Below are 15,562 nucleotides of genomic sequence, written 5' to 3'. Positions count from 1 at the left end.
ATGGCTGTCCCTGGCTGTTTACAAAGTGTGTACTCGTACTCGCGGACCCTTGCCCCTCGAGTGGTGACCTTTGACCTCGATATCAGCGGACTATGGCATCGAGTACCAGAGTAGTCTCGTCCGTCGCTGGGAAAATGTTGCAGTTTATAGGAGCTGAGCTATCGCCTTACACGGCCAAAGTGAGAGGGTATCTTCGCTACAAGAAGATTCCCTTCGAACCCGTCCTATGCACCATTGAGGTTTGTAGATTGCTTTCCTTCCCTCACTGCACTGTGCAGCATTTGTTTTCGATTTTCACTTGCGGAACACGAACCACGCCCTCAGACGGTAAGATGTGAAATATAAGTATTTCGGTTAATATACTATGATAATAATAATATAGATACCATGATAATTAATAGTTTCGCAGCTTTTCTTGGTGAAGTTATGGCCTTCATGGATAGTAAGATCATAATGATGTTCAGTGGTTTTGCTAAGGTTTGGGAACACTGGTAGATGGTTTGGGAACCTTGGGAACCAAGGTATAACATTTCTTCTGTCCCTTAATCTGATTGCATTACTACACCAAGGGGAACCCAGGTAAAATGACTGGGGAACCCCGGTAACATTTACCTACCTACCGCCCTTAGCAAAAACACTGATGTTAGCAGTATATTACATTTATACGTTTATCAACATCGATATTGAACAACACCAACAGCTGGCAGCAGTAACAATACATAAACCCCCAGTTACAAGTGTAGTGATACATAGCGGCCGCCGCGTAGTATGCATAGAATAAAGGTGGAAAAATTATATGCATTCTACGCGGCGGCCGCTATGTATCACTACACTCGTAACTGTGCATAAACCCATCCAATAGCAGTCTAAAATCTATCTGCACTTTCCGTACCCCAGAAGTTTCGACACAGCGGAGAGCTTCTTAGATTAATGCACTAGCGGTGATTTTCCACGGAGCACTGTTCAAATATAGTCTAGTAGTAGTACCGCTCTCGCGTTCTAGTACCCCAATACATTTTGACTTTGGATTGGGGTAATGAAACACTGAGAGATCAAAGACCATATTCGAATAAATTCATCTTTGTATCATTTGCTGTCATTTTGAGAGTGGCACAAAAAACTCGAAATATGTCAAATGTTTCTGCTGACAGAGATTTAACATAGAATGGTGGTCAGTTTGAATTTCAAATATCAGTGCATGTGATTGTGTGTCAAGTTTTGAGGTGTACAGAATCACTATAGTGACAGTGATGTTGTGTCAATTCCTGTTTGAATATTAAAATGTTTGACAGGTGATGAAGACTTTTGTCAAGCCAAGGATAGGATGGAGTGTGGTACCTATTGTTGTAACCCCAGACAACGAAACCCTGCAGGATTCCACAGACATCATAAACACTCTCGAAAAGCATTATCCAGAACCGTCCATCTATCCCAAAACACCAAAACAAAAACTTGTCAGCTTGCTTCTGGAGATGTACGCCGATGAATGGTTGTTTGTCACAGGGATGAACTACAGGTAATGGTTGTGGTGTTGATCATAAATCATGTTCAAAGTGAAAAGAAAACTTTTTTTTGCCTCAAGCTCTTAAAACAAATTTTAAACAAGATAAATATTGCAGTAAAGGATTATTTATTTGTTGGTTATCCCATCTGCATGATCCACAGAATATATTCTGTTACCTGCATACTGAGTATCATATTTTATGCAGCAACAACATATTTGTAGAATACGCTTATGTAAAACATGAGTACGGGGTTGTTTTCATATTAATCATTGTTACTCCTCTCAATATCTATTTAAAACTTTCATAATGGGATTTTTCTCATAGTAACATTCATGAAAAACAAAAAATCTGAAAGAGATGGTTCATGTGTTTGAACAAAGTAAACATTCTCATTTGACCAGTTATCCTGCCGTCAACAATATTGATAAAATCACTCTGTTCATAAAAACAATCTTTTTATAAAAGTCCTTAAAATTTGTCAACAATGTTTCATTCTAATGATAGATAAGTGGCTTCTGAAGACTTAAAGGGGCAGTCCTCACTCCCTGGTTCTCACATTAGTCTTTGTCGACATTGAGTGTTTACACATGGTGTTGGCCATTTGTTTACCATTGAAATTTTTATCAAGATGGTCAATTTGTGTGTAGATAAATAACCTGCCCCTTTAAGCAACACCTGTATATGAAGTGGATTTGAAAACTTTCTTAAAGTAAATAAATGCATAAACCACTTCTTATAAGAATACTTGAAATGTTTTCAGTGAATAGAAACTGCATTCAAAGAATATTGACACTTTTTCCTTTCACCTGTTGATCATATCATAAGGTGGATGTATCCCTCAAATAAAATGTTTTTACATCAAGAATTTGGAAAAGCTTCATTTATCACTGATCCAGCCGATGAACAAAGGAAGAAAGGCGAAAGAATCTGCAACCGATTTGGAGGAGGCTGTCAATTCCTCGGTAAGATATTTTCATGTTTTGATTATGTTGAATTTCATGTCATTATCATGTGATTTAAATTTTATCATTATTATTTTAATCTTAAATGACATTTTTCACAAAAAATTGCGGTAATGTTGTCATTGCATGTTTTTTTAAATATTTGTCCATACAAACTTTCATGATGTAAAAGTTAGTTTGTGGACTTCTGTGATAGCAATATGTAACAATACATTGTGTAGCATAGTTTGTGGTAATATTGTTAATCACAAAACTTTTTCTACATATATTTTGATTTTGTATGTTATAAATTTTAACCCTTTCACCCCCAGTTCCCTGTATACAGGTCCAACTTTACCATAGAAAACAATGGATTTGGGACAAACCATGGTGGTGAAAGGGTTAAGTTCTCATCTTGACCTTTCAGGACAGGTACTTTGAGGTTGATATGATGTAAAAAGGGACTGTTCTCTTTATTTGTCAGTGTAAACTGAAGGAGTGTTTGATAAAACTGTAATTGAGAATAAGTCTGAATGGTTACAACTGCTTGATTAGACATAGCTGTGGGCCTGTTGAATGTTTTTGATTTGTGGATATCAACATACAAAGGGAAATCCATCATACCTTTGAAAACTGAATATTTATATTTTGAGGCCTGTCATGACAAAATCATTGTGATACTGAGTGTTGGGGCAGTGAATTTTGACACCTTCCCGAAAGTTCCCATATTTCAGAAACAATTTCATTTTACAGTCAAGAATACATTCTCAGCAATAAGATTCTTTGTTCTACGTTGAACCTTTGATGCCATCCATCATGGCCAGAAATATTTACTATGATACTCTTACATGTGGGTTGACATAAATAAATATTTTCAGTGTGTATGTTTAACTTTTTTGGAAGTAATGCTGTTCAACTTAAACTTGATACTTTTGAAAAAAGTCTGGAAAGTCTTGTATTTTGACAACAGATGTGTGTATTTTGTTTGATGTAGGTATTGATGATAACTCCCAGCCAGAATTTGAGAAAGGATATTTAGAAGTATTGGATATACTGAGTATTCACTTTGACAAGTATCCCTATCTCCTTGGATATAAACCTTCTATTGGAGACTTTGCCATATTTGGTCAGCTGTACGCCATGTTTTTCAGGGATCCTGAACCAGGTAAGGATGATCCATGTCATGTTATCTGAGACACAACTTCCTCAGAGGAAGTGTGGAATTTAGTTTCAGTTAATGGAAAAATTAAAAACAAAAAGAATAGGAATAAAATGAATTCCCAAGTGGATTCAACCTTATGGACTTCAATACTTAAGTTTTCCGTACTAAAGAAGATACAATAAACAAACTGGATCAGACTGCAAATTTACTTTCACAGTTTTTGTAAAGTATCTAGTGATGTTGGCTTGTATGCTCATCACCATACAAGTAATACACTTGCTTCTTAAAGTGTCACAGATTGAGGTGTTACCACAAGTTCAGGCACTTTATGTATTCAGTGTATTGTAAATGTTACATGGATATGACAGCACTTGCCAAGTGAAAATACTAAAGCTCTTGCATGTGACAATTTGTATACTGTTTATTGTAAAGGATCAATTTCATTTTCTTTGTATAATTTCATTTCAAAAGAATTGATATATGTGTCAAAACAATAATAATTTAACATTCATAAATGATTTTCCCCAAGAAATATTTATGATAAATTAAATCAAAACTGTTCAACATTTTTATCACATGTGTCTAGGTATGATAATGAAATCAAGGGCACCAGTCGTTGCAGCGTGGGTTGAGAATATGAACTACTTCACGATGGAATCCAGACAGCATCTCCACTCCTTCAAGGATGGAAAATTGGTGAAAAAAGCTCTACCTCCAGAGCAGACAGATTTCTTGGCAGATGATGAAATCCCTGAGACCCTGTTGCCACTCCTTGAGAAAGTATTCCAGGAACAGGGCCCTGTGTTGATAGACACTGCAATACTGCTGACTCAGTATCTCAAGGTATTCAGAAATTATGTTTTAAGTAAATTTTTCACATTAATTACTTTTGAATGTTCATTTGGATTGGAGATAGGAAGACACTTATTTCATTGTTTCTTCATTTGATGAGTGAATTCCCATCGTCGTAAACCACAGCTTGGCGCTAGCTGTTAAGAGGTTGATTTTTGCGTAGGTCAGTGGAGCGGAAATTATGCTCTGGCTCACGAGAATGTGAATCCCATTTATAGTAGTGTCTCCAGTATTGAATGTAGACTGTGTAAATAACTGATAACTGTCTGTATAGGTGGTCAAGGCCAAGTTTGGGTCAATGCATCAGGTTAGCTTTCATGGGGCATATTGTATAGCCGTCCAGATACAAAGTTTACTTTGTTCAGGAAAGCATGACAGTGTTTTGACTTTTATAGCAATCTCACATTACAGTAATAAATTGAGGACAACTATTGATTCATTGCAGGAAAATCCGGATGAACCCGACATTCCACGTAGTATAGGTGTACATCCTTTCAAGATTGGGAATGTTACTGGAAATAGAGGGATCTTCCCATACGTCATCTGGATGCTCCAGGGAGTTGTAGATTACTATAATGGATTATCTACCCAACAAAAATCGAATGTGGATCAGTTTCTGGCTCAGTTCAGTGGTGCTGAAGAGTTGGTTAAAACTGATCTCAGCCAGTGTAGAGTGGAGAGGAAAAATGTTCATGTGTGCAGAGCGCCCTCAACGACTTCTAAACTTTAAGGTCACTGTACACATTAATTTACCATGGACAGTTAAGCAAGTCACACTTCTGCTATCTTAATATACTAGTTTTGTATTACAAAGACTTATGGGACGAATTTGTAATCAATGCAAATTTAAGTAAATAAATCAAAAACAGGGAAAAGAGAGCAAGAGGATTATCAAGTTGGAGGAAGACAAACCAAGAAAGGTTTCAACTATAAACTCACTGTCATGTACTGTGACAGAAAATATCAATATTTTGTTTATGCAACAGAATGTGGGTTCAAAAATTCATATTGTCTCCCTACATAAAAATAAAATCTACTCAGCATCAACATAAAAGTTCCCAAGGGTTCCCATGTTGACAAAGATTTCCTATTCCAGGATTGAAATAACTTCGGTGTATATCGCTATGAACTAATACTTTCCATATTGGCTATCCACTCTGGCTATCAGGGTGTTTCTGACTTTATTTTGTATGCATAACAACAAAATGATAACATATTTTTACTTGAAATGCTGCTGACAATGGATTGTATGTGAACTTGACAGTGTTGGGGGACAGCAAATTTTGGCAAAGTGGATTAATTGCAACTCTACATCAAACAGATCAGTAAATTTTGCATATGAAATAAACTTGCTCAGAAACACCAACTGCCTCAACTTGAAACTCCTACGGCTCAAAATTGTACATGACACTTTTCCATAATTTTTTAAACAAATATAAACTGGTGTAGGCATTCTCTTCTCAGCTTTGTTTGAAATTGAGTGTACGGTAATCTACATTTTAATCGTTTTGATCAATTTTGCAGTGTTCTATAAGTTGTCTTATTCATCAACAAACCAGAAAGAGTCAGTCAAGCTAATAAAAATAACTTGACCATTGTTACTTTAGAAAGTTTTAGTGGACTTTCAGAAAGGATCAAATGTATATTAATAAAACTTTAGATAAATATGTACGCTTGCTTGGATTCCATTTAACCCTTTCACCCCAGTTCCCTATATACAGGTCCAACTTTACCATAGAAAACAACGGATTTGGGACAAACCATGGTGGTGAAAGGGTTAAAAGAAGTGCAAGAACTACAAAGATCATGTTTGATACGGTCACTCACTGTATAAAAGTGATTTTATTGACATGTAAGTACTGCTACCGGACAATGCCAATAAAAACACATTTCGATCATCATGGCAGCAAGTGATTATACCATTGTGTGTAATATCAGGTACCACATTCATACGTGTCTTTCAGCCATGGAATGAGCGGTGGTTTTTGACTCTGTGTACTACAAACAGCATACCGGCATAGGTGTGTAGGCGGAAGGCAAGTCTGTCTGTTTTCCTTTCTTTTGTACACATGATTGAATTACATGTCCCTACTTGGTAGTTCACTTTTATCAAAATTGGAAAAAAAGTTATTGTTAGACCATGTTAACAAAATGCAGAATTGAAACAGAATTTTTGGACACATTGCTGTCCCTGGACCTAACACAGTGTGTGCATATCAACCCTTGCCCCTCTGGTGACCTTTGACTTGTATATCAGTGGACTATAGTACATGTGGTGTATATAGTCCGGGTCACTCCACAGGAATGACCGTGATCTAGTACAACTACCACCCCAGGTACTACTGAAGCAGTCTCGTCCGTCGCTGTGAAAATGTTGCAGTTGATAGGAGCTGAGTTATCGCCTTACACAGCCAAAGTTAAAGGTTATCTTCGTTACAAGAAGATTCCCTTTGAACCTGTCTTGTGTACCTACGAGGTTTGTAGATAGCTTCTTTCTTGTACAGGCTTTGTCAATGATGATGTTTGCTTATACAGTACTACGTTTATATATTTATCAACATCGATATTGAACAATACCAACTGCTGGCAGAGTAGCAGCACAGTAGTGAACATTGGGAGAGATTTGCATTAGAATTGGATCAAATGATGATAGCGTCCTTGCATGTAGTGTATCTTATGGCATCTACGTAATACTTTTGAATCGACAATAAAATTTATGTTCGTTGAATTTTATTAGTCAACAACAACAACATGACTAATATAAACATAAGCAACAATACAAACAACAACAACTGGTTTGGGTTCCCTGTGGTACCAGGACATTGAGACCAAATAGCAATCTATTAAAAATCTATCTACTGTTTCTGTACCATTGAATAGTGTTGGGTTTGGGGATACTATAGACCCTCGAGGAAAACATAGACCCTCCAGAAACCCTGTTTTTCTCGAGGGTGTATGGGGATACTAACACAATGGAGAGAGTCTAGACTATTATGTAATAGCAGTTGTTTTTCACAGCCCACTGTTCAAATATAGCCTGGGATCTCTCTGGCATTCTGGTACATCAAAACATTTTGACTTTTGGGTGAGGTAATGAAACAGAGAGATCAAAGACTCTATTTGAATATTAAAATTCATGTTTATTTGTATTATTTCTATCATTTTGAGAATAGCACAAAAAACTTCACAGAAAAATATTCAAAACATATGAAATGTTTCACCTGACGGAGATTAAAGCTTAACATACAACGGAGGTCATTTTTGAATTTCTAATATCAGTGTCTGTGATTATGTTTTATTACTTTTCTTACCCAAAATTTCCATAGTGACCCTTGATTTTTTTCTTGATTATCAGCGAGAATAAAGTTTCTTTTAGTTGTATGCATGTTGGAAAATGTTTAAACTTTCAATTTTTGAGGTGTACAGAATCACCTTATAGTGATAGTGATGTCTTTTGCTGTTTGAATGTAAATGTTCGACAGGTGATGAAGAATTTTGTCAAGCCAAGGATAGGATGGAGTGTGTTACCTGTTGTTGTAACCCCAGACAACGAAACCCTGCAGGATTCCACAGATATCATAAACACTCTCGAAAAGCACTATCCAGAACCGTCCATTTATCCCAAAACACCAAAACAAAAACTTGTCAGCTTGCTTCTGGAGATGTATGCAGATGAATGGTTGTTTGTCACAGCTATGAATCACAGGTATGGCTAAGAATTGATCATAAATCATGTTCCCAAGATCAATATTACATTAAAGGATTGTTTACCTGTTGTGTTCATCCATACAATATATTCTGTTACCCATATATTTGAGTGTTGTGTTTTGCTGAGCATTAAGTTTGTAGAACATCCTCATGCAAAGCATGAGTTAATGCTGGTTTTTATTGTATACCAGAAAATTAGGCATTGTCATTACACTTCTCAATATCTATTTAAAGGGGAAGTTCACCAAGGATGATTTTTACATATGTGCTAACTTTGTGGTCACTTACCCCTGAAAAGCTATTTTTGCCATTTATAACTCGTGCGATTTTTTACAAAAACCGATATTAAAAAGTAGTACAGGAAGTTGCATTTTAGGGCTTCATCAACTCCATGTAATTTGAATCATGGGAAAAAAGCTCCAGGCTTGGAGCTTGCATCACGTGATATGGAAGGACCATCTTTCCATGGGTATGGCATTGTCCACTCACCCACACTCAAACCAGGCTGTGCGTAACGATGAATCACTTATAATAAACTGTCCACTGTCAGATTTTGTGTTGCTGCTTACTTCTAAGGGACGGACCATTAGATCTTGGGAGGGGGGTGGTCAAAAACAGAAAAAAAAAAATTTCAGAGCAGAAAGTTAGGAAAAAAAAAATTTCAAACTAGTTTGCAAAATAAAAAAAAAATAAATAAGAAGACAAAGGCGTAAAAAAAAAATCTGCAAAAGTCTTTAAAATTTTGAATTTTTTTTAGATTTTACCGACAGAAAGCAACTTTCTGTATTTTTTAGTACATCCTCCTGGCACATTTTTAATTTTAATTTATACATTTAGAGTGACTGTATCCCTTATACTGGAAGTTGTACTTATCTTATCTTTTCAGGACTTTTGTATTCTGATCACTTGAAAATTATGAAATTATAGAGCCTGTTTTCTACTTGTTTCCTGCGTACAAACCAAGCAGGTACACTAGGTAAAACATTGAAACTATGGTATGGTTGTCAAGACAGAAGTTGTATTTGCCTTTAAATTAAGATCAAGGTAAACAGATGCAGGCCACATCAGTTTCATTTTTTTCACAGCATTTTATTGCAATGATGAATGCAAGAATGGGTGAACAAGTAGAAACACGTCAATAATGATAAAACAACATATCAAGTCATTATGTATTATTTTGCTTTTAGAAAGGCATTTTCAATTCTTTTTTCTCAAAAAACAGCCTCAAAAAACAACAGCAACACATGTTTTAACATTCAACAATACACTACGTAGAATGCCATCTATCCAACAAATCCCAACACAAAAACACACAAAAGGGTTGAACTTTGAAAGTTTCTTGATAGCAAATACTGAATAAATCTGCATGAATAATCGTTTTTGTGTAGCAAATTTCAAAGAAATTGGACAAGCCCTTTCAGAGAATACAGATTTTTTGACCATGAATGGCATAAATTGCCCTAAAAAGACAAATATTGAAATTTCAACACATCTATACACATCCAATCAATTTGGACATGCTGCTACAGAGAAATAGATGTTTTGATCAAAAAAGGGCAACAATTGCTCTAAAAACACAAATATGCAAATTTAACTATATTATTTAGCTTATTTTAGCTTCTCAGCTTGTCAAAATCAATTGTAAATCATGAGATATGCATGATGTTTGGTGGGGTGAATGTAGGCATTTCACCACGCAGTAGAAAGGGAAGTCAGGAAACCAAAATAGTCAATTTTCAAAACTATAGGAAGCTACTGAGGAGCAAGAAGACCATGTTTCAGAGGAAGATGTGTAATCCAAAAAAATGCTCCCAAAGTGCCACCAAATAACACCATTTTTATCTCTATTTTTCAAAAGCTCCAACGGCAGGAGGGGGACACCCCCTCCTTACCTCCCCCCGCAAAAATACTCCCCAAGTGCCACCAAATAACACCATTTTAATCTCTATTTTTCAAAAGCTCCAACAGCAGCAGGGGGACACCCCTCTCCTGACCTCCCCCCCCCCCCCCCGTGACCGCTTGCGTGGCTTCTTGTGGTGCTTGGCACCACATCTTTGCCCTCTTTATCTTCAGACAGCGACGAACTAAAAAAAATTATAAATCTGAAAATTTACTCTGAAAAAAAAATTTGCACAGCTAATCTCAATTGGAAAAAAAAAATTTCAGAAATTTACAATAGTAAAAAAAAAATTTTCACAATTTCATTGTGACCACCCCCCTCCCAAGGTCTAATGGTCCATCCCTAACCACCAAATCTACCACAAGCTTTCCCGGCCGTTTAACAATGGAGTGGAGTGATAATTCTGACTATATAAATTCCTATAACCATATATATCTTCCTGAAGCTTGTTGTATTTTTAGTGAATCAAAACTTTGCAGTCACAGAATACTGACAATTTTTTCTTTTCTGTTGCTCATCTGCTAAGGTGGCAGTATCCCTTAAATAAAACGTTTTTACTTCAAGAATTTGGAAAAGTTTCTTATATCAATGAACCAGCTGATGAACAAAGGAAAAAGGGAGAAGAAATCGGCAACCATTTTGGAGGAACTCGTCAATTCCTTGGTAAGATATTTTTATGTGTTGTTTATGTTGAATTTCATGTAATTATCATATTATTTTAATTGTATTATTATTATTTTAATCGAATGACATTTTTCATTAAAAATTAAGGTTATTTGTCATTGCATGTTTTTTTTAAATATTTGTCTATACATGCTTTCATGATAAAAAGTTAATTTGTGGACTTCTGTGATAGCATGTGTGACAACATGTTATGTATAATAGTTTATAGCAATATTGGGTTATTAATCACACAACTTTTTCTACATATATTTTGGTTTTGTATGTTACAAATTTTCGTTTCTTATCTTAACCTCTCTGGACAATATTTTGATGTTGATATGACGTAAAAATGGACTGTTGTCTTTATTTATCATGTTAATTGAAGGAATGTTTGATAAACTGTAACTGACAATAAGTATAATATTATGAACAGTTACAACTGCATGGTTAGACATAGTTGTTTGCCAGTTGAATGTTTTGATTTGTATATATCAACAAACAAAGGGAAATCCAACACACTTAGGAAAACTGAATATTTATATTTTTAGAAGGTCCATCATGACAAGACAATGATGAGACATAAAATTAAGTACCCCAAGTATTGGGGCAGTGAATTTTGACACCTTCCCAAAATTCCCACATCAGAAACAATTGCATTTTCAAGTTGAAACAACATTCTCAGGAATAAAATTTTTTGTAATGGGTTGAATCTCTGATGCCGCCCATCAAATGGTGAGAAATATTTACTCTGATACTATGTGGGTTGACTTAAATATTTTCAGTTTGTATGTGTAACTTTTTTGGAAGTAATGCTGTTTAGCTTAAACTTGATACTTTTGAAAAAAGTCTTGTATTTTGACAACAGATGTGTGTATTTTGTTTGATGTAGGTATTGATGATAACTCCCAGCCAGAATTTGAGAAAGGATATTTAGAAGTATTGGATATACTGAGTATTCACTTTGACAAGTATCCCTATCTCCTTGGATATAAACCTTCTATTGGAGATTTTGCCATATTTGGTCAATTTTGTGCCATGCTGTTCAGGGATCCTGAACCAGGTGAGGATGTTCCATGTCATAGTATCTGAGACTCTGTGAAGTTTCTCATAGAAATTGTGGAATTTAGTTACAGATCATGAACAAATTTAAATCATTGAAAGTATACACATAGAGAAATGGAATATAATGAATTCCCAAGTGGATTATACCTGATAGACTTTGATATTAAAGTTTTCCAGACGGAAGAAGATTCAATTAGCAAACTGGATCAGACTACAAATTTACTTTTGCAGTGTTTGTAAAGTATCTAATGCACTGGTTTCTTTGTTGCAACAGCTTGAAGTGTTACGGTAACACTCAGGAAGCACTTGAAATCTTCTGTAATATTACATGGATCACTTGTCAATGTAAAATAAAACTCTGGCATGTGAGAGTCGTAAACTGTATATTGTAAAGGACTGACTGAAGTTTCTTTAGGGACTGTCTCAGATTGTTCCATAAGTTCGAGAAATGAAATTCCTTCGTTTAGATCAAAACCCCCTCCCCTTCCCCTAAACAAATTTTCAAAAGTGTGAAATGTTGTCTGCCTGAGAGTACGGTGTAGTATTTTACCAGCTACTGAAGAACTTGTGATCACAAAAGTGCAAAAGTAAAGTTCACCAATTGAATGGAAGTCAACCCCTCCCGTAAACGAATGAATTTTGCTTTTTGAACTTATGCGACAATCTGAGACAGTTCCTGATATAATTTCATTTCAAATGAGTTGATATATCTGTTCAAACAAAATAATTTAATATCCATAAGAGTTTTTCCCAAAGAAATCTTGTTCAACATTTTTATTATATGTGTACATCCAGGTATGATTATGAAAACAAGGGCACCACTTGTCGCAGCATGGGTTGAGAATATGAACTACGTCACAATAGAATCCAGGCTACATCTCCACTTCCTCAAGGATGGAAAATTGGTGAAACAAACTCTACCTCCAGAGCAGACAGATTTCTTGGCAAATGATGAAATCCCTGAGACCCTGTTGCCACTCCTTGAGAAAGTATTCCAGGAGCAGGGCCCTGTGTTGATAGACACAGCAAAACAGCTGACTCAGTATCTCAAGGTATTTTAATAGAAATTATGTTTTAAGTAAATTTTTCACATTCATTAATCTTGAATATTCAATCAATAGGATTAGAGATAGGAAAGCATTTATTTTGTTTCTTCATCTGATGAGTGAATCCCAGGTATTATATATTCACAGGAGTGTCTCCAGTTTTGAATGTAGATTGTGTAAATATGTTATAACTGTCTGCATAGGTGGTCAAGATTGAATTAGGGAGCCTTCACTTATTATGAGAGGGTTGGCTAGAGAAAATCGAGAGTGGTCAATCATGTTATATATATGCCCCCTCCCCTGATGCCCCATTCTAAAATACGACCCTCCCCCTGATGCCTCTTTCTAACATTTGACCCTCCCCCTTCCAAACTCAAAAGAATGAAATGTTTGTATAACTTTGATAGCACTGCTAATGAACTGACCCTCCCAGATCATCCTGTGCAAAAAACAGTGATACGTACCCCTCCCTCATGTCACAGTTTCTATCAATACTATAGCTTAAGTGACATATACTTTCTCATTTGTCCTTTAAACTTTTGGCAAATACTTTCAACAGTAACAAATAAACACTTTTATGGAAGGTTTCTAGTAATAGGATGAAAAAAGATTATGTTTCACAAATAATTCTATCACCTACTTGCAGTACAACAATTGGATATTCAAAATCAAAAGGGACAATAGCTTTAATGTTTACATTCATTTATAGTTTGGCTCGTAATTGTACAGACAGCACTATTCTTGTTTCTCAAGAAATTTATCACAGCCTAAAAGTCGCTATTGAATAACATTTACCTATTAATTTTCAGATATAGCAATTAAGTTTGAATGTCATTAATAGTTTACCCCTAGACTACCATGACAAGTGAATTAATATTTTTTGGTGAAATTCGAATTTCATATTTGTTGTTCACATCTGCACTTTGTACAGTAACTACACAGTAATTAGTTAAGGACAACTATTGATTCATTGCAGGAAAATCCAGATGAACGTGACATCCCACGCATCATAGGTGTACATCCTTTCAAAATTGGGAATGTTACTGGAAATAGAGGGATCTTCCCATACGTCATCTGGATGCTCCAGGGAGTCGTAGATTACTATAATGGATTATCTACCCAACAAAAATCGAATGTGGATCAGTTTCTGGCTCAGTTCAGTGGTGCTGAAGAGTTGGTTAAAACTGATCTCAGCCAGTGTAGAGTGGAGAGGAAAAATGTTCATGTGTGCAGAGCGCCCTCAACGACCTCTAAACTATAGGTCACTGTCACGTTTTCAGTATTGGAGTTCACTTCCGCTGTCAGTTGTACGATGCAAATTGTAGGTAAACAAATAAAAAGCAGGGAAAAGTGAGAAAGAGGATTATAAAGATAGAGAAAGCCTAACCAGGAAAGATTTCAACTTTAAAATCAACGTCATGTTCAGAATGATGTCAATAGTTTTGTTTATCAAATAGAATCTGTAGATTCAAACATTCATATAGTGTCTGTAAATAAAAATAAAATCTACTCAGCATGAAAGTCATAAAAGTTTATGAATTTCTTAAAATGAATTGACAGGAAAAATGAAGGTTGGAGACATTTAATTTCAGGATGTTTTCCAATTTATCACCAATAAAGTATCTGAGTGGCAGGCTTTCATAGAAGTCACTATCTGTGACATTTTTTCAGGGTCATAGTTCAAACCCAATCACTCAGAATGAACCAAATCAACTTTCAATTTAAATCTTTCTTCTAGGCTTCCAGTTGACAAAGTTTCCCATTCCTTGATTGAAATAATTTCACTGTGTATCTCTATAAACTATCACTTACCATTATTACCATTGGCTGTCAGGGTGTTACTGGCCTTATTCTTATATGCGTAACAAGAAAATGATAACAATTTAACTTGACATGCTGTTGACAATGTATTGTACATGTACTTGACAGTGATGGTTGACATGACAGCATATTTTGGCAAAATGAATTAATTTTGACTCTGAAGTAAATCAAACAAACCAATAAATTTGGATATGAAACAAACATGCTGACAAACTTGAAACTCACATGGCTTGAAATAGTACAGTACATTTTTCCATAATTTTTTGAAACAAATATAAAGTGATAAAGGCATTCTCTTCACAGATTGGTTGGAATTGAGTATAAGGCATTCTATATTTTGATTGGTTTGATCAGTTTTTCAATTTTCTGTGAGAAGTATAATTCAACAAACCAGAAAGAGTCAAACCAATTAAATATCATGACCATTTGTTTCTTGACAAGGTTTTCTTGGACTTTCAGAAATGATCACAGGTACAGTACAATCTGATAAACAGGAAAAGTGTTTCACAAAATTATCAAAGTGCAGAAAATTTGTAACAAATAAAGGTTTAAATAAATGTATACATGACAAGGTTTTTATGGAGAATTTTGCAATTATTTATCAGGATATGCTTACTTGGATTCCATTTACAAGAAGTACAGGCACTACAAATGCCATGTTTGATACGGTCACTCACTGTGTAAGTGCTTTCATAGACATGTCAAGACTGCTACTAGACAATTCCAATAATAACACTCTTTGTTACACCAGCAGGTGATTAAACCATTATGTCTAACATCAGGTACCACATTATTATGTTTTTTTCAGCCATGGAATGTGCGGTGGTTTTTGACTGTGTGTACAGTGCGGGATAGGTGTGTAGGCAGGGTCAAATCAAAAAAAGAAGGCAGGCCCGTCTGTT

At 35.5% G+C, this 15,562-nt stretch overlaps 3 protein-coding genes across 3 annotated transcripts in view; 2 read left to right on the top strand and 1 right to left on the bottom strand.

The window, feature by feature from the left end:
- Positions 1 to 15,562, bottom strand: part of LOC139151902 (probable endonuclease 4) — a 577,101-nt gene that overhangs the window by 7,381 nt on the left and 554,158 nt on the right. The window lies entirely within an intron of this gene.
- Positions 93 to 6,128, top strand: LOC139151904 (uncharacterized). Its single transcript, XM_070724946.1, has 6 exons — positions 93 to 239; positions 1,293 to 1,516; positions 2,331 to 2,467; positions 3,441 to 3,611; positions 4,195 to 4,451; positions 4,906 to 6,128. Exons 1-6 carry the CDS (start codon positions 93 to 95, stop codon positions 5,188 to 5,190), a joined length of 1,221 nt encoding a protein of 406 aa, XP_070581047.1. The 3' UTR covers positions 5,191 to 6,128.
- On the top strand, positions 6,086 to 15,246 carry LOC139151906 (uncharacterized). Its single transcript, XM_070724948.1, has 6 exons — positions 6,086 to 6,936; positions 7,943 to 8,166; positions 10,595 to 10,731; positions 11,621 to 11,791; positions 12,589 to 12,845; positions 13,816 to 15,246. Exons 1-6 carry the CDS (start codon positions 6,832 to 6,834, stop codon positions 14,098 to 14,100), a joined length of 1,179 nt encoding a protein of 392 aa, XP_070581049.1. The 5' UTR covers positions 6,086 to 6,831; the 3' UTR covers positions 14,101 to 15,246.

The sequence above is a fragment of the Ptychodera flava genome, chromosome 15 (genome assembly GCF_041260155.1).
Source record: "Ptychodera flava strain L36383 chromosome 15, AS_Pfla_20210202, whole genome shotgun sequence".
Lineage (NCBI taxonomy): Eukaryota > Metazoa > Hemichordata > Enteropneusta > Ptychoderidae > Ptychodera > Ptychodera flava.
This window is presented reverse-complemented; position numbering and strand designations above follow the sequence as displayed.